At 34.2% G+C, this 24,308-nt stretch overlaps 1 protein-coding gene and 3 pseudogenes across 1 annotated transcript; 2 read left to right on the forward strand and 2 right to left on the reverse strand.

Annotated features, from left to right (window-relative positions):
* The window catches only part of LOC120139714, a 30,103-nt pseudogene extending 6,318 nt beyond the window's left edge, over positions 1-23,785 (reverse strand).
* Positions 2,687-3,545, forward strand: LOC120139712 (ethylene-responsive transcription factor ABI4-like). The gene is made up of 2 exons (XM_039154862.1): positions 2,687-2,775; positions 2,876-3,545. The coding sequence occupies exons 1-2, from the start codon at positions 2,687-2,689 to the stop codon at positions 3,543-3,545; spliced, it is 759 nt and encodes a 252-aa protein (XP_039010793.1).
* LOC120139713 lies at positions 6,511-7,031 on the forward strand (annotated as a pseudogene).
* Positions 9,362-10,887, reverse strand: LOC120139727 (annotated as a pseudogene).
* Positions 23,786-24,308: the final 523 nt, after the last annotated feature.

Below are 24,308 nucleotides of genomic sequence, written 5' to 3' on the forward strand. Positions count from 1 at the left end.
AACTAATCGAATAAAATTTTAACGAATTTAACGAGTCGAGTCAAATAATAAATTTTAACAAACAGTAACACTGATCAACTCAACCGCAATTACTAATTTACATAAATATAATAAGAAATATGTAAATTATTAATTAATAATTACTATTAATTTACTAATATAATAATTTTATACTAAATAATAAGAAAATATTAAATTATTTATTAAATTTAAAAATCAAACCCTAATTATCCTATCCAAAAATTATAATGGGCTTAACAAGTAACTAATCGAATAAAATTTTAACGAATTTAACGAGTCGAGTCAAATAATAAATTTTTAACAAACATGTTAAACACTGATCAACTCAACCGCTACTCTTTGGTCGTCTTGCGTGAAGACACCTCATAACTCTCATGAAAAGTTCTATTTTTTTTTTATCAATGCTCGACCTCTACATTCATTCTACTTTTCTGCCGCCATACCAACCAAGTCCTCTTTAACTTACTTTTCAAATTATATATTATCAATTAAATAAGCTTCTTTCAATTACTTCACAACGTGCATCAAATTTATATAGCTGGTTTTAAGCATAATATATAATATCAATATTTGTGACCAAACTGTTCCTCCCATCTTGGAAGTGTGTTTTTAAGCATTTATCTGCCGCATACAAGCAAGATGACGCTAATTCATCCAATTATATACTGCATCGATGTGAAGGATTACTTCATGAAGAAGCAAGTACCTTAGGTCCATCCAGGATCAAACCTTTTTAACACTCTAAAATCCCTCACACTATATATATTAACAAGGACCACAAACCACCACTCCCACACTATTTAATTTGGTTTCTAGTTTGCTAGCAGCTGATTAGGGCCAAGCTTGTAGTTTTATTTTCTTAAAAATCATAATTATTAGGTATTTATTTAATTCGTTGACCAATTACTTTAAGTTTATTATATATATCTTCGAAGATAATCTCCGGAGGTTATCAATCCTCCTCCTCCTAGGACTTCATATTTTATATCTCCTCTCATTAGAGTTCTCAACAACTTTTCAAATCAACTATAGTGGGTTAATAAGAGAATGACAGGTTAAATAACTTATCGAAACGAGATCCAAAGATTAAATTATCAAATTTGTTTAGTCTACAAATAATCATAATTATCTTATGCATGACACAATCAACTAGAGTCATTATAAATATTCTTAGTCTCGACTAAGAGGGTGTTTCTTCTTGTTCTTCTACACTCGATGTTTCCTTATCTTTTACAAAATAAGATCAGTTAACGATCGTTTCCTCATCGACTACGACTCTCCGCCATAATCAGAAGGGGTGAACCCTTCACAATCGATGAACCAAATTTGTTCCCATCAACAATTAAAGCAGTGAACATGGATTACTTTTGATCTTCAAATATCAATCAAATATGGATCCCCACAATCAAAACGACCAAGATCACTTTTTTTCCCATTTCCCCCTGAATACTTCAAATGTACCATTCCTTGAATCTAGAGACAGCCATAATTCCAACTCAAGGAGTAAAGTACAATTAATTATAAAAAATAAGGGAATAAAGTAAAATTAACTATAAAAATTAAGAGAAGTAAAATCAAACTAAATTAAAATTTAAAGTCCTAAATAGAGGGGGCAATGACCCTCTCGGGACAAAGATATCTTGAATCCATTTATAACGAAGAGGCGCCTCAAGACATCAACAACCCAATAAATTATCAATCATTCCTGATGTTTTATGGAGCTTTTGACAACCTTTGTAGGCAATTTCCTCAATTAGAATACCATAAACATTGATCTTGAAGAATAAAACATGCATGCATGACCTCTAATCCAACATTGAAGAGTCGTGTCAACAGGAGCAGGTCACGCCTCACCTCGAGGCCCATATAACTGAGATGCACCGTTTTGTTAAACATTAATAGTAAGTTATTTGATTAATATCATTTAAATAGATAAGATTTAAAAATTAATAGTCAAAATAAAAATAATAATAACGAAGTGATCATACATATAGCTTACGCAAAATATTATTAACTTACTTATAATGATGTAAAATAGTCTTTTTTTTCCCTCATACTTATTTACAATAATATAAGTTAATTGAGAAATATAATGAATAAATTGAAAAAATGAGTTATCAAAAATATATAAATTATATTACAATAACATAAGTTAACCTTTTTTCCGTTGATTTATAATGAATTTTATAGTAATTATTTATTTTATTTAAACTAAATATTAGAAAAATAAAGGAAATACTTTTCAGAAAAGATAACAAGGAAACAAAGAGACCTAGCTCGTAACTATTAGTCAACCCAAGAATCAACGATATATTATTCCAAGAAAGTTCATTGAAGAAGGCTTTCTAAACTTAACCAAAAACTCAATATTTTCCCCTAAAATGAAACCTGCAAAAAGAAGAGAGAGAAATCCCTAAATAAAAAATCAAATTAAATGATTCCGATTTCCCAAACAAAAAAACGTATGCCCTACTTCCTTCACTAATGAGCAATCTTTCTCTCCCCCCCCCCCCAAATATTTAAGCATATAAAGAGCCACCGCCCTCATCCACCATTAACAGCCTTCACATTCAAACCAAACCACAGGCTTAGCTCTTTCTCACTGCTCGACCAATCAACACCAAAGAACGAGGCAGGATTTTTCTTTCCATTAAATCATCTCTCTATGGACCACTCTTCTTTGTCTCGCCTTCCCCAAGATATAATTGCCACCGCTAAAACCACCATCACTGACCACGACTCCAAAAGCTCCGAGTCTGAAAACACCAATACCAACCCACCGGGGGGTCAACAAAAATAGTTCCACTACGAGGAAGTGTAAAGGCAAAGATGGCCCGGGTAATAACAAGTTTAGATATAGAGGTGTGAGGCAAAGGGGTTGGGGTAAATGGGTGGTTGAGATCCGTGAGCCTTGGAAACATTCTAGGAAATGGCTCGGCACTTTCGCTTCGGCGGAGGAAGCAGCTAGAGCCTATGATCGTGCAGCTATCATACTCTACGGTTCCAAGGCTCAGCTCAATCTTCAACCCTTGGTCTCTTCATCGTCATCGTCGACTCAAACTTTAAGGCCTTTGCTTCCTTTTCCTTCCGGGTTTTCGTTTAGTTATTCGAACCCTAGTACTACTCACCAAGCTTCTTTAAGTGTTCCATCTAGGGTTTTGCCGTATGGGGTTTATCCATCCATGGTGCAAAATCCACAGCAAGGGTTTCACACCGTGCAAGAAACCGAACCAAGTGTCGTTGTCAACACTGGTGACCCGACACTGAAAACCTCGTACACATATCAACAACTACAACACCATGATCATCACCAACAAGGTTCCTTGTACGAATATTTCAACTCCCTGGTGGGTTCTGTTGGTTCGAGCTTGTCATTGTCATCGGTTGCATCAGCGGGTCCGGATACGGGTTTGACAGTTGGACCCGGATCTCCATCAATAGGGCCCTTAACAGATGATATCGATGAATATCCGCCACCTTTCATTTGGGATTACATGGATCCTAGTTTCATTCTTGATTTTTGAGGGACTTTCTTGCAATTATGCATGCAAGTTTTTCTCCATAGTTTCAATGTATCCTCAAGAGTTGGACTCTTTTGAAAGATGAAGATCCGAAGGAGCAGAATTGATTGTCTGGGTAATATGAATATCTAGGGTTTCTCCTATATAACTACAATACTACCCAAAGAGCAAAGATCAAGGAAAAGATTTGTCTTTTATTTTCATTATATTAAACAGTTGCATGTTGAGGAAAAATGTTGGATGTTAGTTTGAGAGATTTTCAAGGTATACAAGGCAAAAGCCAGGTTATATTTTATTGTGGGATTTTGGTGCAAGGTAAGTTGAAGAGTTTTCATTTAGGGTTTAACCCTAATTCAATAAAGTTGGGCGTGAGATTTCTAATTTCTTAACCTTCTTATCAATTGGATACAAGATTATTTTATGATTTAATTTTAACTTCAGTTTTTTTAAAAAAAAAAATCTAGTATCATTTAGATGGAGCTGTGATTAATTTTTCTAATAATGTTATCCTTTAAGCTTTGAATATTGAATTTTCGATGTGATATACTACTAAACTCAACATTTGCTGGAATTGTTTAGAGTCATTTTGTAATCTTATTCTGTGATTCGTTTGATATTTCATTTTGTACAGTTTTTAATCTTATTTGCTTAACTAAAAGATTGATTTATTTGATATTTAATAAATTCATGTTATCTTAGTGATTTCATTTTGAAATCTTATTGTTTAGATTCGTTTCATACTCAATATCATTTATACGGGAGTTGTGAATATAGATTCACTTCTATTTTCTTGTATATTTCATACCTTCTCATATGACTTGTGTTATTTTAAGCTCTCGGCTGCACCAGGAAAATTTACCTGGACTTGGAAAGCACTTAACTTTCGGCCTTTATGCAGTCTTGCTAAATTTCAAGGAAAATTTGCCTTGACCGGAAATTTTCCTAATGTCTTGTTTTATCTCTCGTAAACATATTTGTTTAACATTATTAAATATATTTGTTTAGCGTCCAACAACCAATACTCTCCTTCTACTTAGAGGTGAGCATTTGATTGATTCTAGTCGAGTCAAGTAATTTTTTTTGAATTATTCGAGTTTACAAGTTGTATTTTATAACTCGAACTAAACTTAAAATTTTTTTAGCCGAGTTTAAGAAATTCGAGTCGAGTTGTTTGAGTTTCTATACAAAATTTATTTGTAATTATTCATCGTATTATAGCACGGATTGATTTAAACTTTCAACTTTCTCTAAGCATATATATATATATATATATATATATATATATATATGTACGTATCTTCATATTCTTTTTACATTATAATGTTATTTACTATATCACATACAATCTAAAATTATAAAATATATTTACAATATTATATTTCAAAGAATGTATTTTGAGGATAAAAGATTGATGGAAGTATAAAGGAGACTAAGAATTGAAGTGAATAAATTTGTAAACAATTGTAATTAAAAGATTAAATTGAATAAAATGCAAAGTTAAGGGGGAAAATTAAAAAAGAGAGTACATTTTTAGTTAAAAAATAGGAATTGAAGTTACATTGGTATTTTATAGTGGTAGTGGAGCATGTGATTTAAATTTGGTCAAAAATGTAATTAAAATAAAGGATGAATTGAAGAAATACGAAATTATGCAAAATTGAGGGACTAAATTGAAAAAAATAAAAAATTATTAAAAAGTGTAAATGAAAATTCATATGTTTTCTATGATGGTTTAAGAGCATGTGGTTCAAATTTAGTTAAAATTTGACTTAAAATGAGGGAGGAATAGGAAATCAGGGACTAAATCTCAATATGTCAAAACTCATCCAAATTTTTAGTTTTTCGAGTTACTCGAAAATTTTAATTTTAACTTTGCTCGAACTTGAAAACTAAATTGATAATTCGAGTAATTTAACTTGAATAAATCGAAATTGAAAAAAAATGATTTTATGAATCGAGTCCAATTTTGCTCACCCGTACTTCTACTCTTTTACTTGCAAATCAAAGAAAAATAGTGAACTATGCCACAGTCCTTAAGCTTATAATTTTTATAACTTCAAATTTACCTTGTTCAATTTAGTTTCTACCTTTATCAATATTTAAATATAAAAAAAGAAAAAAATAAGAATCATATAAACAACATATAAATAGGTTTATAAATGAGCTTATTCTTGAATATAAATGAATTGAATATATTTTTGTTGTATTTATTTATTAAATAAACATAAAATATTTTCATACTCGTTTATTTGACTTATTAAATGAAAATAAACAAACATTAAATAATGGTTCACGCATAATTCATCGAACGTTCTGTTCATTTTCATCTTAATTAAAAGTTTCATTTTTATTTAACTAATGCATTAAATAGTTTAAATTAGAACTTTAATATTAGTAGGGATTAACATGATGTTATCTCATTAATCAAGGATTAAAGTGTCTTTCTTCCTTTAGTTTCATGCCTACTAAATGAGTACCAAATCAATTCTTCTGGTGGATTGTGTTACATATGTACTTTTGCCCAACTGAATTTATATATATTTTTTCTTCTACTATGCTTATGGACAAAATTAGGGACCAACATTATATTTTATATTTTTTACTTCTTTCCTAATAATTTTTTCTTAAATATTTCCCCCTAATTTTAATTAATTAAAGTTTTATTATTTTGTAATTTAAAACACACACAATAATAAAATATAAGTATCTTTGTATTTAAATAGAGAGGATTTATATATTTGTATTAAACTTTTGAGAGATAAAGGGGGCATTACATGGTTTCGTTAACTTTTTCCTTACTGAAATTTACTAATTTAGGTCAGCCGTAAAAAACCAGAAGCACAACTATAAAACCAAGATTTGGGACAAAGATCCTCCCCCTCAACTCCCCCCAACTACCAGACATGCTTCAACCTCCACCGTTATAAAACACCGGGGAAAAAAAGCAAAACTTTCTCCTTCTCCTTAATGGCTTCTCCCAACACTCCCACCCTTCCACTGGCACTATGCCGAGCTCGAAGACCATCACTTCCAATCCATGGCCGAACCCTCTTCTTCATCGTCGTCCTCGTCCTCGTCACACTTATTGTCGCCCTCGTCTTCGTTTACGCCCGATGGGCATGCAGATTCAATCGTAAACGCGCCGTCCCCTACGTCCCACGAGCTTCCAGATCCTCAGCTCGAGGTCTCGACCCTGCTACCATCAATTCCTTGCCGGTAACTATGTTCACGCTCGATGGGATGTTCAGACGAGTGCTGTATCTGCCTTGGAGTGTTCGAAGATGGGGAGAAAGTTAAGGTTTTACCGCACTGTAACCATTCGTATCACCCCGAGTGTGTTGATCATTGGCTCAGCAGTGAGTCCAGTTGCCCGCTTTGTAGAGCTTCCCTCCGAGTTGAGTCCGATCAGCTTCAAGTTATTGTAACTCAATAACAACAACAGCGCCAAAAAGATTAAATTAATACTTTTTTGTCCTAATTGTATTTGTAAATGAGGCCGGTCCTTGTTGTAAGGCACCTATTCACACTAATTGTTGTGTGGCAAGTGCTTTCTTAATCATCTCTGTTTTTCGATATTGGTATTTTTTTTGTTTTGTTTTGATATCTAAACTATTAATTGTCTTATTATTTTATCTATTAATATTTAACCATCCTATTAATGGATCAAATAATAAAATATCACTAACAAATAAAAACTAAAAAGCAAATATAAATGAAAAAGTTGTCCATTAATTGTTGACATTGGACACGAACAGAAGACATAAAAAGGAAGACAATGTCATTTTTGGGTAGTTCAAACATCTATTGGACCGATACATGTCTTATCTGATTATTAATTCATCAAGCATTCAACAAAGAGAGTAGACTGCTTTCTTTTCTTTTCAGTTTTTCAACAACACACGGAGCATGGTGGAGTTCTGATTTGGCAATCTTAAAATATTCAACTCTTTTAATCTTTGTTTTACTAAAGTAGAACCAAAACTTTGCCTTTAATCACACAATTAACTCAAATTAAATTTTTAGTAATTTAATTGATATTTGATTAATTTATTATATTAAATTTAGTTTAATAATTAATACAAATAATTTTTTATTTTATCCATTAAACTTATAATATTAACATTAAATTCTGATTTTGATAGTCTTATTCTTCCTTTCAAAATAATATTTGTTAAAATGAAAATGACTAGCACACTTGAAGCTTGAGAAGCACTTTACTACATGTATAAAATAAAAAATAATAATAATTTAAACACTTAACCATTAAGCAATACTTTTAGTACACGTGGGAGATGTTATAAATTAAAGAAGTGAGAATCCTATGCAGCCCATTAAAATGTGTCCCCTATTCGTAGACAAGAAACTTGTGGTCATTGTTTTGATTCTCAACTCTTTTTTGGACAATTAATTTCTATGATACATTGGCCATCTCAATCTACTGTTGGCTTTCTAATATTTTTAATATTTATATCTTTTTGTAAAAAAAAAAATGAAGATGAGAAAGCTTAAGTTAATTAACTTGAAAATTGTTGGAACTTAAAAGGTAATTACGCAAAAAAAAAAAAATTGAGGGCAGGTCCCTCTTGCTACACTAATAGTTTTTGGCTGCCGAAACCAGTCCATCTTCGAACACGAATAGGCATAGTCACTACAACCTTAATATGCTGTTAAAAAAATTAATTTATTTTATTATGTATAAATTATAAATTTAATTTATGTATTTAATTTTAATTATTTTTGTAGTTCTGATTGAAATTGTAATTATTAAATTTATTAAGTTAAATTATACTATTAATCATGTATAAACTTTTCATTTAGTTTTTGTTCACTAATTTAACTATTTTAAGTCCTAATAATTTATTTATATTATTTATGAACTAATTGTGTCAAAAATACAAATTTAAATTAAAAAAATAATGAATATAGAGAATTAATTCATCACTTAAGCATAATAGATCGACTAATAATATAATTTGATGTATTAAAATTATTTTAATTTGCATAACCAATTTCGAAAAATCAATGAAATTGGATAAAAAAAAAGGTATTGGACCTAAGCTAGCTTAACCTAAAATAAATTAGTGGCCCAAGTGTTAAGGTTTTGCCAATTGTGTAGAGGCCTTTAAGCCTTAGGGTTTTACGCCGATATACATAGAGCTGAAAGCTAAAATTTTAATTCAACATCATTCTCGCCGCTGTCCCTGTAGAAGAACAGAAACCCATATATCAGAACTGCAAAGAAACCAATTTGGGAGCATTTTAGCCATGAGAGCTAAGGTAAAAGAAAACATCACCACATTTATTAATTATTTTTATTGAGATATTGATAAATGTTTTCTGTTTTGTGTCATTGGCAGTGGAAGAAGAAGCGTATGAGGAGGTTGAAGAGGAAGAGGAGAAAGATGAGGCAAAGATCTAAGTAGTCCTTTTAATTTTTGTCGTCACAGCTGCTTGTTTGATGGGTGGTTTTTGTTTTAATGGATCAATGGTGCCTTTTTCATTTTCATACCTTAGTTTTCTTGTATCTTTGTTGAACTTTTCATTTTATTGATAAGCGCGGAGCTTTATTGCTTGAAGATTTGTGTTTTTGATGGCCTTTTTGATTGCTAGTTGCAATTGCTTGGTAAAATCATTGAATAATTCTTCATATGGAATGTTAAAGTACCAATATAAAAAAAGGGCATAGTTAAGTATCGTTTGTAATTAAGCCAAACAATAACTAGGGATGTGGGACTTTTTGCAATTATAATTCATATAAAATGTACTCCATACTTTATATACAATTGAAACTAACATTGAACCTACAAACTAATCAACACAAGAACAAATCATCAAAATGAACAGAAAAGAACAAACTTGCATTGATGTTATCTGGGAATGGAATGTGTGCATACGTAGGAATGGCAACTGGTGAATGAGAAGCATACAATCTCCATTCAATTCAAGTTCATGGAGATTATTCTACTCGAAATCTGACTTGAAATTTAGGATAAAAATATTTGTTTAATAATTTTTTATTTGATAAAATAGAGATTTAATTAAAAATAAAATATGTAGGAGTATTATAATAATTATTCTAATATATAAAAAAAATTATTATTATTTGGGTCGAATCGATGATATTTTTATTGTGAACTCAATACGATCTCACCTTTTTACCACACACGACTCAAATCATTTTTTTTTAAGAAAAACCGTATCCTATAGAAATAGATCAAGTCGGAAGTTATCGGGTTCGAAGTTTGTTACCATCGTTATATATATTGTTCATCGAGAAAACTGAGAAGGCAAGAACAACCTTTGTCGTTTGCTTCTTATCGGACAGTTGGATCTCGATGCATCCGATGATAAAGCATGAATCCTGTTTACAACCACATTCAACGGCTGTTTTAAAGTACTCATGGAAGCCGAAACATCCTCTTTATCACTGTTATTATCACAAACGATCAAATCACTCTTGATTCTTCCACGTACACTTGAAATCTCAGCATTAACAATGCTTAACCTCTGCCCTTTGAGCACTCGGATGAGCTCCGCAAGCACTTCCGGCCGATCATCGCAACAAACCGACACCCTCATCCTCATTAACATCTTGTCTTCGGGGACGTTGCAGTCGACGGTTACTTCATCGCTTTCGGTCGGTATAGTGAAGACTTTGTGATTTCGGCTGCTTTCCTCTTTAAATCCTTCACTTGCTCTATTGCGCTTCCTAATAACGCTGCCTTATCCATCTGCACATTAAAAGAATATCAAATTATGCTTTTAGTTACTCTACTATGCTCAAATTTGATATTCTATCCATATATTTTAATTTGTCCTCTCTATTTTATTGTTTCATTTGTTAGTCCAAATAGTTAATAAATAAAAATAATAATATTTAGTATTCTAATAACAATATTAACTATTTGGACTAACTTATGATACTATAAAAGTACAAAAAACTCAATTAAATAGACTAAATTACAAAATTGAGCATAGTATAGGGACCAAAAACAAAAATTGACCAACAACAAAGAATTGATCTAAGTATCAGTTTCCAATATTCCAAATAGGCAAAATTTACTGCAAACCATACCTTGTTAGACTTGGGGATCAGTTTCCTCAGAGCTGCAAGCTGTGAATTAATCTGATCCCTCCGCCGCTTCTCAGCTTTGCTATGGCTCTTGGAAACAATTGTAGCTTTATCAGTTATCGCCGACGAAGAGAAACCGTGGCACTGGGTGAGCTTGAAGGCGAGAAACGAGGGTCAATTGGCCATGGGACTATGGAAGAAGAAGATTGATAAGTTATTGCATCATTGAAAGCAGAGCAAGGCAAGGTTTGGTAACAATTCTCCATTTAGGCTAATGAAGCAACAATGCGGAGATGTGGGTCGATTTTTATTAGGCACGTCTATGATTGAGGCACTGTTGGTTGAGCTAATAATGGTTGTGATGTTCATATTCAAGATGCTGATTGCTGTGATTTCTTCTTTTAACTTTTTTTGGTCAAACCAAAGTCATGTGTTGGACATTTGACGGCTGTCATTTCAACAAGGATTTCAATTTTCTTTTGACCTTTAATCTTTTATAGGTACGATGTTGGACATGGATGAAACGGGTCAGCACATTGATCATGATTTAAAAATTAAAGAAAACTTTATTTGATTTTGATGTTTTATGTTGTTCTACTTACTTTGAATGTTTGGGTAAAAAATGATTTGGTAAGATACATACAAATATTTAATTTTTTCTTTGGATAAGACAGGGAGATGATTAAAATTATATAGAGAAAAGTATTATAGTAATTATTATTAAATATATAAAGTACATAATAATAATATAATCAGTATTTAGTTAGATCGATGATTCTCTTTATTATAAATCCGACTTTGTCTTTCACAAAATCTGTGCTGGATCCGATTTTTGGAAAAGGAGCATCCTTTGGCATAAGCATTAAGTGCAATGCTTGTTGGAAACGGACAACAAGAGGATTGTGCGGAGATACATGTGGAAAAAATTGATTGTTGGGAGCTCCTACTATTCAATCATGGATTCAATGTTTAATAGTGATCTAATTGATATAATTTGTAAGAAGTTGGGGGCGGTGGAACATGCCCTGTTTTTGCTTTATGTACCCTTATCTATGAACCATTTTTTCTTTATTTTTGGTACAATGAAGTTAGATGCTCTATTTGGATATATTTATGTTTATGCCATCGTTTGTATCTCGAATGAAAATTGGGATTGTGTATGATATTTCATATCAAATCTATGAATTCCAATTTTATTTTAATCATCGGCTGTCTATAATGAAATCTCTCCTACATTTCAAGGTTGTTTCTTCCTGCAAAATGTTAGAGAGAAAATAGAGAAACAACCTTTACGAAATGAACTTCTTTCCAAACTATTAAACTCAGAAACTTGTATAACGACCCCTCCATAGGGTCAATTTAACCCAACATAGGCTCAACACATAAAAGCAATTGTAGTCCTTGATGATGTTAATGATTCAGACCAAAAAGATCTCATGGTGTTAAACATTTTGCCCAAGAAAGTAAAATTATTGTAACATCCAGAGATAGACAAGTGCTTAAGAGCGGAGGAGCCGACGAAATACACGATGCAAACAGTTAAACAAGAATGATTCTCTTGGACTGTTTACTTCATTTGCATTCAAGATGTTGAATCCTGCTGCTGATTTCCAAGATCTATCGTACAAGTTTGTTCAGTACGCCCAAGCCAGTCCACTTGCTCTTAAAATCTTGGGTTCTAAACTGTACAAAAAGTGCAGGAAATATTGGGAAAGCGAGGTACATAAACTAAAGGAGTATGCACAGCCAAAGATTTCATAGATTTTGCTATGACGGGCTAAATGAGCTAGACAAGAATATATTTCTTGATATAGCATGCTTCTTTAACTGGGAACATAAGGGTACTGTAGAAGCAATTCTAATTGGTTACTATAAAGGTGCAGCAAGTGGAATAAACAATTTGGTCGACAAGTGCCTACTTGATATCGGATATTTTGGAAGTATTTCTATGCATGATATGCTTGAAGAGATGGGCAAGAGCATTATTCGTCTAGAATCTAAAGACCCTAGAAAGCACAGTAGGTTATGGAGTCCCAAAGATGTGTATCAAGTGCTCAAATATAAGTAAGTGCTAATGGTATCTAGTTCTCAGATATGCTGAGTGATTTAATGGAATGCCTATGAATTTCGGTAAAATATTTTTTGTTATAAGGGGACAGATTTAATTGAAGGAATGAAGTTAGACATGACCAGAATTAAAACCTATGGTTATGACCTTTTGTTTTTGACAACATGCTTAATCTTAGATATACTACTATGTTAATGGGGTTTTGTCGTGTGATTGGAACGAGAAGATACATGCAGATGACGCTGTTGATAGTGCATCACGTCCTGATGAGCTAAGGTGTCTTTGTTGGCAATATTACCCCTTCAATCTTTATCACCGAGTTTTAATCCAAAGAATCTTATTGTGTCGAGATTACCATATGGTCACATGGAACACTTTGGAATGAAGAAAATCAGGTATATTATATTTTATACGACTGAAAATAAGTAGATAATGCCATGAAATAATGTGGTTATTTTACATTTTCATTATGCAGGATCTTGTTAATTTAAGGACAATTGACCTTATTTGTTGCAAGCAATTAAGGAAGATCCCTAATCTATCAAGAGCTATCAACCTTGAAGGCCTTGTGTGTATAGGGTGTAAAGTTTAATTGAACTTCCTTGCCTCAATCCTTTGAAATCACTTAAAGGGTTTAACTTTGGGGATGTTATAAACTCAAGAAGTTTCCTGAGCTCCCAAATGTCATTTCCGAGTTAGATTTATCAGACATGGGTTTAGAAGAGGTGCCTGATTCGATCGAGCATCAGGTCGGACTTAAAATGTTGAAGTTGAGGAACTCAAAGGTAAAAAATGTATCGAGCTATATTTCAAGTTGGAATCTATTCGTGAGCTGGATCTTGGTAGTTGCAAAAGCCTCCACGATATAGTGGTTATTGGATGCAAGTCATTGCACATCATTAGAAAAAAGTATCGTTCATGATCATAACTTATATCGATTTGATTCTTTAGATGAGGATGATGGTGATGGTGGCGGTTTCTTGTTATTCTGTAATTGCAAAAGCTTGAATCAAGATTCAATTAAAAGCATAGAGGCAAATGCGGTGCTTCAAATTCAATCTTTAGCACAGAGATGGGCAAGGAGGGAAGAGGGGAGGATAAAGAGGACAGGGAGACGTGGACAGGATTATAATAGGTTTTTCTGTCGAAATCAATTGTCTTGTGTTTCCCGGGAAATGAATTGCAGCACATGAGTTTTGAGCATCCAAGTGTTAATTCTTCATTAACCTTAAAGCTAGCTCAAAATGAGTGTAGTGGGAGCAGATTCTTGGCTTTTGCTATTAATCTTGTGGCTCATCTCACGCCTGGAAACCAATGTGTTGTATTTTTCTGTAATTACCTACTGAGAGCTGCCAGCGGCACAAAGTTCACTGGCAGGTGCAGCATTGTTGATAAGAACCCATGCGCCTACAAGGGTGATCATGTGACGATTCTGTTTAGTGAGGATCTGATTGTAATAGACGAGGATTATGATGAAGAATTATTTGAATTCCACATCAACAACGATTGTATCATGGTAAAGGAATGTGGTGTTCATGTATTTACGTGGAATGGAGGCTAGAATTGCAAGCAGACCAAGGAGAAAGGCAACCGAGTCAGCTATTCCATGCCTTTTGGCACCGGCAATCGCCTTCTTTTGCGCCTTCCGGACCAGCAAGGTGGCCTAGATAGATATAATTTGCCCCCTTTCGGCAGCTACCAATCTTTTGCTCCATGATTCTTGTAAAGATGGCATGTGACCACACAAAACATGTAATGAACATTTCACTTACTATCAGTGGCAGAACTATTAAGGTGTGAGGATGGATAAGTATCCACTCTAGAATCCGAATGCAAACAATTATTATACTATTTAAAATAGAAAAAAAATCATAAAAAATGTAGCATTTTCTATGAATCAAGTTACCCAAGATGTGGTTCATTTAGATTGATATTATTTCAAGTACTTTACTCAGATTAATAGATTTACTGACGAGTCGCAACTTTACTTAGACAAAAAGGTTTATGACAGTTTTACTCGAATTAACACCTTAAGAACCATTTCGACAATTTTCATCATATAATTAAAAATGTGAACAAAATTTAAAATTAATTTTATTCTGATCGAATATACAAGTATACACGTAAATTTTTGAAATAATATGATCATGTTCACAATTTTTTATTAGTCCGGTCTTTGATGAAATTAGTTACTATTATAATTTAATGGTTATTAATATTTATATTTTTAAAATTTCATACTCTAACCAAAACATTAACCTATATATTAAATAAATCAATTCTACAATTAATCTTACTGTGCTTAAATTATAAGTTTATTCTGATCACTTCAAGTAGTAAGTTAATCATATGAATAACTAATTATTTGTATCAAAATTGAAATTCTAAAGTATAAAGAATGAATTGTATGATTAATAACCCAAAAAATTATCTTTTTGGAGTACATCGAAGACCTTGAAAAAAATCGGTTAATTTAGAATTTCTGTATCATAAACCAATATTCATATATCAAACTAATTTGACGATGGGCATGATAGAGTGTTTTCCTTTGCATATATATACTGAGGTCAATTCCAAGATGGTAATGAAGGAAACCAAAATACAAACTAAGCACGACCATCCCCCTGTCTTTAGTAGTGTACCAGCACCCCAAAAATGCCTCTTCTGCTACAAAATTACAGAACATTATCACACCCTTTTAAAAACACAGAAATACCATAATTCCAAATTCATAACACTAATAGTAATTTATAATTCGAAGGTGTCCAAGCCTAATGAAATGCTCGCTAATAATAGTACGTCCCCCACTTTACCCCTTCAGAGCAACAAATATGGTTTGGGCAAATAAAGATCTTCAATCAGAACAAACCTAGTACGACTCAATAGCTGCCCATTGGTGGCATGCCATAAGGTGGCATTGGAGGCATTCCCATTCCTCCCATGGACGACGGCGGTGGTGGAGCAAAACCTCCTCCCATACCCGGTATTGGTGGTGCGGGTAAGGCTAGAGGTAGCAACTGAGCATACATGTTCTGCAATAAAAACAAAGGTATTTATTTTGAAGTTCTAGGTAATCCGAGAAAGGGTAGATAAAATCATCTTTGCCAAAACATGGTTATCATTTCGACTTTAATGTTTCTGCTACCTGCTGTGCAATCACTTCCTTCTCTTCTTGCTCTTTAGCCTTTACTTCCTTTTGAGCCTCGATCTTATCCTTGATAAGTTCGTCAACTTTGCCGGTATATTCACGAATAAACTGGAAAAAATACGGACTCATAAGAAACAATTCAAAACCAAATAGAAGGCACATTAAGATCAGTCAAAGAAGCCTTGTAAAAACCTAGGCCTAGCTAATAAAATCCCCAATTAAATGATGTTAGATAAGTGAAAGAAGCATCAAAGCAATCACCTGCAACAGATATGGGAATGCGAAGTCGATCATATTGTGAATCCAGGCTAGCTCAAGAACAACATCTGCTCGAATCAAGTCGTAACAAACAAAGAGGCATGATGCAAGCATTCCTTCTTTCCCTGTAAAATGAACATCAACTTTAGAAATTACATCCAATTCAGAGAAAAACAACAATACCAAAACAACAGAAGAGCACCACCATATCGCACTAGGAAATCATCTGTTAAGAATTTCACTTTCCAAGTCATACAGGTGGAATCGAGCAAACTGTAATTAGGTCTAGTAATTAGGTCAACTAGTTGACCAACAAGGTGCAATGCCATAATGAGTTCTGATACCTGTTCAATGAAGTAAACAAGTAACTCCTCGGCAAGTTCACGATCACCAGACTGTGAAGCTGTTTCCATTGCATCTCTGTAATGGTTGTCTTTCTTTGACAAGGCAATGGATTGCTTCCATCTGCCCGCCTTCTTGTAAATATGCAGCAACACGCCTCATCTCAAGCAGTTCATGTTTCTCAATCTACACAAGCAATTTGTAAACAGAATCAGAAGCCGACCTAACAGTAAACAAACAACGTAAGAAAGTACTTCACCTTCTGTGCAAGGCCAATCTGATCAAAGTTATCATGCAAGTCAATAGATTCTCTCAATCTATCATAATCTTCTTCCTCTACATAAATCTCATTCAAAGCCTCATTTACAGCTGACACATTGTGCTTTGAACAGCAACCATGTATGGCTTCACAAGTCGTAGATGACCAGCCTGAAATCCCAGGAAACAATTGTCAACCCAAAATACATTAAAATAATACTAAAGTAAGTCAATTCTATTTATATTCAGAAAAAGATCACAACATCCAGACAAAATTGAACTTTCTCATAATATCGACAACGCGAGCGTGGTCCACACGAAGTGCAAGCACGTTCAACATGTCATTTATGAGATCAGGGTGTTCTGCAGGTAGAAGTGGACAGCCTTGTAATAAAGTTCAACACTAGCAACTTTGACGATGATATCTTTGAACTGCATATGATCCCATGCTTCAGGAGAGTGGTTCATAACAGTAGTTGCAGCGTTATCGAACATCATATTGGATGTATAAGTAGGTAAGTTCTTTCCAATGTTGCTGTTCATCACAAGCTCTTATCAGCTTGGGAATATTAAGACGAGTAGAGAACAATTTAATGTGCTCCATAAGCTTCTCTGGACGATATCTGGCATACAACTCCAACTCAGTAAAGATCCCCATATGTGCACGTTCGAGTCCTAAACCACTCTCCATGAGAGAGATTAACTCATTGAAGCATCCTCTGTTCTGATAGTACTCACTGACTTCTTCTAAGTCATCCACCTAAAAAAAGCAACAACACAACATCAAAATAACCATGGACAAATGGTCTTCAATACACAACATAAGAAGAAAAAGGGAACTGAATGTGCAAAAATATCAACTGTTCCTAAAACTTGTAATTCATCATAAAAGTAAACTCACCTGTACAATGATGTTAAGACCACATATCTGTGCCAGTCGGAACTCCTCCGCATCAACACAAGCAAAGCAAACTCCTTCCATGTCTTTGCACTGTTGCTTTGCGCGCTGCATCAACAGCACCTTGGAATTGTTTAAGCCTCACCAATGTAACAGCCAATTTGGCCCAGTTAGATATAAATGTAAATATTATTTTTGCAGCTTCATATAGGGCTTCATCAAACAACGGTCACCGACGTTTTGAAGATTAGCAACATTTGGCATGAGAATAAATTCTTCTATTTCACCAAGTCTATCAATCTTTGCATAGGCATAAATAAGTTCACTGTCCACCTTGGGCTCCTTGACCTTCTAACCATCAGAAGATACCTCACCAAATCATCATAGATATCAGCATCCTCAGAAGCTCGGATAACATCGAGGAACTGGGTAGCTCATCCGCACGAATAAATGATTCAATTGCGTCGCTCACCAGCCCCTCCCTCAGTTGAGCCTTTGCAACCTGACTCCAAACAGCATCTTCTTCGACTCTGAATGCAAATTCCACAGCCCGATCAATACTTCTAATATACTCTAGAAGGATCTGCCTTATAGCTGTCAAAATAAGTAGATTTTGCAGATTGAAGTTCCCACTGAATGCAGAGTTTGGAGTACAATCTTCTCAAGAAGTTCAATCAGTTCATGCGGAAGGTCAGCTGTCATGAAAGCTTTAACAGCTGCAGAGACTTGTTCGGGACTCTTGCTTTCTGGCAAAGCAGTCGATACTACCTGATCAATTAGCTGCCTTCTATTCATTCTCAGGATTGAGAACCTTCTCCCAAAGATCACCATCCATCCTTTCAACAACATACCTGAGATCAAAGGATGATAGACAGATAAGCCACTTTAAGAAATAATATCGAATACATTATCAAATTATCATAAATACATTATCAAATTACATACCTAGCCTGCAATTTAAACAAGGAGTTCTTATTTGTGACATTTATAAGCTCATCATCACATTGGCCTCTTCGGTAAGCCACAACTGCCAGGTGGGATCACGCTTCTCACAGTACTTACCAACAACCCGAGAATCATAGTAAGGGTTGGTTGTGAGGAAGTGCTCTGGATGTTATTGCTATCAATGATAATTTTACCCAGAGCATTGTGGACATGCACATCTTGGCTTCCCTCACTCACAAGATGCTCCAGAACTGTGTAGTAAACGAAGTCGATTTCTGGAAACCAAAAGCCGAAAAATGAGAATCACATAGTAATGAAAGAAGGTCAAGAATACAGGAAAAGAAATAACCATTCCCTGGGTTCACCTATCAAAAGAAGAAAACAAGCTCTCAATTACTTGAGTTTAAATTAAATTCATGCAGTATACCAATATATAAATAAGGCAGAATATCACAAACCTTCTGCACATAACCTTCAATGTAAACGGAGCATATTATTTGTAGAGGTAGTGAGTGAGATCTGGAACAAAACCAAATCGATCACAAACATTAATAAGTGGCTAGCATCCCGGAAGCTTGGCCTCCATCAAGAAGTTCTTCGTCTTTCAGCATCATAAAAGTTTGATTCCCTGGTCCGCGCTCAACTCCTTTATTTGTCCAGTTTGGCGGCTGCCTCAATGTACTTAAAGTGTATATCAGGGTCCTCGCTGTCCATAATCAGAAATAAGCATCTTAGTGAGTTCAGAAATGACTGCTATTAGCCATCAAACAAGAAAAACCTCCTTTATTTGTCCAGTTGGCGGCTGCCTCAATGTACTTAAAGTGTATATCAGGGTCCTCGCTGTCCATAATCAGAAATAAGCTTAGTGAGTTCAGAAATGACTGCTATTAGCCATCAAACAAAGAAAATCAAGTTTACTGAATAACTTACCTTGAGCTCAAATAAGAGCCCAGGAAAAAGTACAATCCTTCATAAGACTTAAACTGCTCAAAAATTTTATGCAAGCATCAACACCCAATGCTCACAATACTCCTTAGCAACCTGCACAGACACAGAACTTAGCCTTTGGTGATATATAAAGAAATAGCATGCAATCAGACAACACCTTTACCTGCACAATATTTGAAGGTTGCCTCTAAGATTAACCATCAGAAGGTCCTTCATGCACTCCAAAGCCCATTCACGTGAAAGAGTACCAAATATTCAACAAGCGACTGGAACAGAAGTATTATTAACACATGTCAGGAGTTTCTGCACTAATTTTACAAAGAGATGAAGATAGTGGACATACCTGTGGCTCAATAGCATGTGTATTCACGATGACACGTTTAATATCTGGCAACTCAGTGTAATGCTGCAGAAAAGGCATTACATTAAATTGAGGATATACAATTAATTCAGTGTAGATAATCAGACAATACAGAAGGTATTAATTTAATAAGATGATCACCTGTAGAGCTCGCACAAACAGACCAGCTTTCTCACAAAGTTGTGCAATTCGGGGGCGGTCATAGTGGCTGACATTCCATTTGCTAAAATGGCATCAGCAACATTTGGAAATGTTACTAGATTGATTTCCAAGACCTGCAGAAAAGAATGTTAGTAAAATAAGTATATTATTTAAAACAAACAAAATTAGATTAGCTTAACCAGCATTTTAAAGAAATAACCTTCGTTGAAGAAAAGCATGCTCTGGCAGATTTGGTTTCAAAACATCTAACAGAAAAGCAGTAGCTTCCCGTATCAAGTTCCTCTGGAGATAAAAGGGAGAAACCCAAAGAAAACAATCTCATATATTTGAATGGAAAATATAGTGTTATTTTTTTTCAAACAATTCCATAAGCATCAAACCTGAAGAAAAAGATCAGTGATGGGTTATAATCAACCGGACAACCCTCCATTTGAGACATCATCAATGCAAAATTAACAGCTCCCTGCAATTAAAAAAAATTGCTAACTGACCCCCCTTCGAAAAGGTAGTTTACTACTTGAAAATTATACAGATCCGATCACATCAAAATGTCCATATAATATCTATTGGTAGGCAAACAACAACAAAAACTTCTGATGTAATAAGAAACCATAATATTCATAAACATTGACCTAATAGGTTTTAATGAAGGGGTTTAACACATTTGACAATATTATCAATTGCTCATATGATTTACATGTTTTTAACACCTCCAACACTATAGACTGCAGAAAACGGAAACGAACCTGTGGATCTGTCCGAAAGAATTGTTTGTAGAAGGAACAAGTAGTCAGGAGTGTACCCAACCTATGGAAACAGTTTAGTTGTGAATATTTGATACATGCATTGACCAAAATGTAAAGAACAAGTTGAGGAAATACTCCCCCTCTTGATAGGGGGCAGTGAAAAGGGAGATCGGAGAGCATCGCACTAGAAAATGCCAATGCAAAAGAGAGAGAGAGAGAAAAAGTAACAGCCACCTGTTTTGAGTAAATCAAGATCTTGTCAAAACTCCCGACGTTCAGCGAAAGCTGCGACAACTTTTGGAGTTGCCCGAGCTTTAATATATATTTTCAGGGCAAGATCATTTCCACAGTCTACAACAAAAACAAAGTGATAATTAGAAAAAGGCAAAAAGAAAAGATGTCAAATCATCTCAATATTTTAGTGGGTACAGATCGAACCTTCACAAGGTCTCCCAGTTCTTCACTGCATTCCAATTTATCCTCAGCCAACCAATTTTCCAGAAGATTCTTCTTGTTTTGGTTTACCACAAGCCGGGATAACTCTAAAGATTCAAATGCATTGAGCTTCCCTTTGTTAGAAGTGTACCAAAGTACTGTAACAGTGGTGGAGTCTGCCCAGCTTGCACAGGAACACTCTGCAGATTTCGGGTAAACGGTTCTGCTTTACACAAAATCAACACAACACAGAAACAAGTATCTACATGATTAAGAAAGAAAAATGACCTGAAACTTCACAAACTGTATCTGGAGTGCGAAGGATCCCTTGTGGAGACTCTGCAGCAAGCTCAGCAGCTTCTTTATACTTGGTCTGAGCAAACAATTCTTGAAAACGTTGGACAACCTGAGACATCAAAAACCAAAGAGTCAACATCCTAGTCTACAGAAAGAACAAAATCATCTAGAACTGGGATCTAAACAAATTAACAGATAAATTAATTACCTTATACAGACATTACAGTTAACAAATATGCAGCAACACAAATCTAATCATGCAATATAATGTAATAAAAAATTTGGGCGAATCAAGACAAAAGACTGCATGTTTTCAGTCTCAGCTATTGAAGAAATCCCACATGCATAAAGAAAATTATCACAAAGTATCCCTCCCAGTTAAAATAGAATACTTCTTTTGGATATTAATGTATGTCAACTAAAATTTGATAATATCAGGCTCTTACTCCTTGATTATCATCCCTATGCAAAAGCACTCACAAACCATGGACCAGCAAATATATAAATCAATCCACTTACCAAGTTCTCTGCACCAGGAAGGTTTCCCCTTTTAGCCAGATTGACAGCAAGCTCCAAATTGTTTAACTGAATAGAAAAACAACCACATCAAGTCATTAGCCAGCATGTCCCGTTCTAGTGAAACCAGAAAACAGAAAAGAAGAAGAAACACAAAACATACTGACTGCTGACAAATGGTATTATTGTTGCTTCATTTACAGTAGCCGCAACACCTGACCTCGCCTGTTGATGGCATAAAATCCTCCGACTGCTGAAGCTTCAGAGGTAAAAATATTGGGTCTGGCTGATTCTATTTCTGTATACAGCAGTCGCTGTCTCTAGATCATAAACAAACAGCAGCCCATGTTTGGTGATGACGTAAATCAAACTGTATTGTGGGATATCTGCAAAATAACAGAAACTTGTGTTATTATTGGCACAAATAATCAAATGAAAAAAATATAAACAAATATTGGATCTTATGCTACCTGCATTGCAACTGGAAAATCATCTTGAAAATCTGGTGGAAAGAATAGATCTGCCTGTTTCTTTGAAAACGACGGGTTACCTGTAATATATACATTCTATTAGAAGATTGGAAATATCACTGAAAGACACAAAAAAAATATTATAACTACTATGTTGATTTGAGAATGTATAACCAATGCTTAAACAGAAAACCATTAAAAATTCTAACTAAGAATAGCCTTGATCATGGTTTAAAACTAAATAAAGATGCAAGATTCAATTTCTGAGTTAAGATTTTAAATATTACAAAGTAGTCCCAACTTAACTTGCCAGAACTTGAAGCATATTCCAATTGGACTTTTGATTTTTCCATCATTGGAAAAGAATTATGGAAAATCCTTTTACTCTTTATTATTCATTAAAAATGCTTCAGTTTACTCTCGTATATAACAAGAAAGCAAATTACAACAGAAAGAATAGCAAACTGACCTGGCTGGGCACCCAGCTCGATTACATGCAACTTAGATGTAACCTGCCCAGCATTAAAACTCTTGGTTGCAAACGAAATAAGAATAGAAGGATTTTCATTTCCTGGGACCTGCTCAGAAGAACCAAGCATATATGATAAGGTTCTTGTCAGATCAGCGTATAGTATGTGGTGAAATAGAGTAAAGTACAAGAAATCCCCTTACCTTAAATTTTGCAAATGAAGCAGCATGTGCTTCAAGAGCTTGGCTACGCTGCTGATCAACAGAGAAAAGTTGCATGTTCCCCTTAACCAATTGTGGCCTCTAAATGAAACAATACACACAAGTCAAATCTGAACTTTACAGTGGCAGCAGAGGTAGTTTTTGAAAGAGAGAATTTATAACTAATAATAACTGCAAATAAAAATAATATTTCCAAAAGTAGAGAGACAGAATGAGAATTAAGAAAGGAAAAGAAAAATAAAAAGGGTAGTTAAGGTGCAAACCCAAAAGGATACCACAACAGACAAAAGAAACTGATTCACGGATTTCGCTACAGCAGTTTGAACCATAGAAAACATAACAACAACACAAACTTAGTTTATGGATATCATGAAAATAATACTCCAAAGCTCTTTATTCTCGCATACTACAAAACGTAATACACATTTCACAATTTCAAATTCCTAAAACTTATAATGAAACAACCTCGTCACATCAAAAAATAATCATCCTAAAAAAGAATTAATAGGGCAACCACATACCTCAGGTGCACCAGGGGCAATTCCAATCAAAACCAACCATTTCTCTGAAGGATCACATTTATAGTTTATTATCTGATTGTTCACCAAATTAGCTGTCCTCTCAAACATCTAACTGGCTCAGAATCACCTGTGAGTAAGATGCAATGAGATAAATAACACCAAAGAAATTTTATACAATAGATAAAAGAACACTAAAAAAAAAGATGAATTTTTAGAACTGATAAAGCACAGCTGTCTGTGATACTAGATAGGCAATAGAATAACATCTAACCTTCAATTGACCAATACACAGAGGTCTGTGTGACCAGGCCAAGCATTTTGGGGCTAATCCATTTCCAAAATACAACCTGAGCATGAACCAACAACAGTTTGCTAAGCTCATGCAATCAAGTTCACTATCAACTATCATTGAGGAACAACAAGGTTGAGAGAAAATGACAGAAAATGGAACCATTAAAAGAAGAAGAAAAAAAGAGACAGCAGAAAAGTTCACCTGTTCAGGCTCTGATGTGATTTCATTTTTGCTTTCATCTATGTTAAATATTTGCAAGTGATCTTGAGTTGTTCCTGGAAGTTGAGCTATAAAGAAATGTCAAAGCAAATGAGTATAAGCAATAGATAAAGAACAAAA

The sequence above is a fragment of the Hibiscus syriacus genome, unplaced genomic scaffold (assembly GCF_006381635.1).
Source record: "Hibiscus syriacus cultivar Baekdansim isolate YM2019G1 unplaced genomic scaffold, ASM638163v2 tig00110770_pilon, whole genome shotgun sequence".
In the NCBI taxonomy this organism is placed as follows: domain Eukaryota; kingdom Viridiplantae; phylum Streptophyta; class Magnoliopsida; order Malvales; family Malvaceae; genus Hibiscus; species Hibiscus syriacus.

Bases quoted from the DNA above. Each gene is read 5' to 3' on its own strand.
- LOC120139712 (XM_039154862.1), top strand. From the start codon at position 2,687: ATGGACCACTCTTCTTTGTCTCGCCTTCCCCAAGATATAATTGCCACC. The intron at 2,776-2,875 runs GTCTGAAAACAC...TAACAAGTTTAG, and splicing joins CACGACTCCAAAAGCTCCGA to ATATAGAGGTGTGAGGCAAA.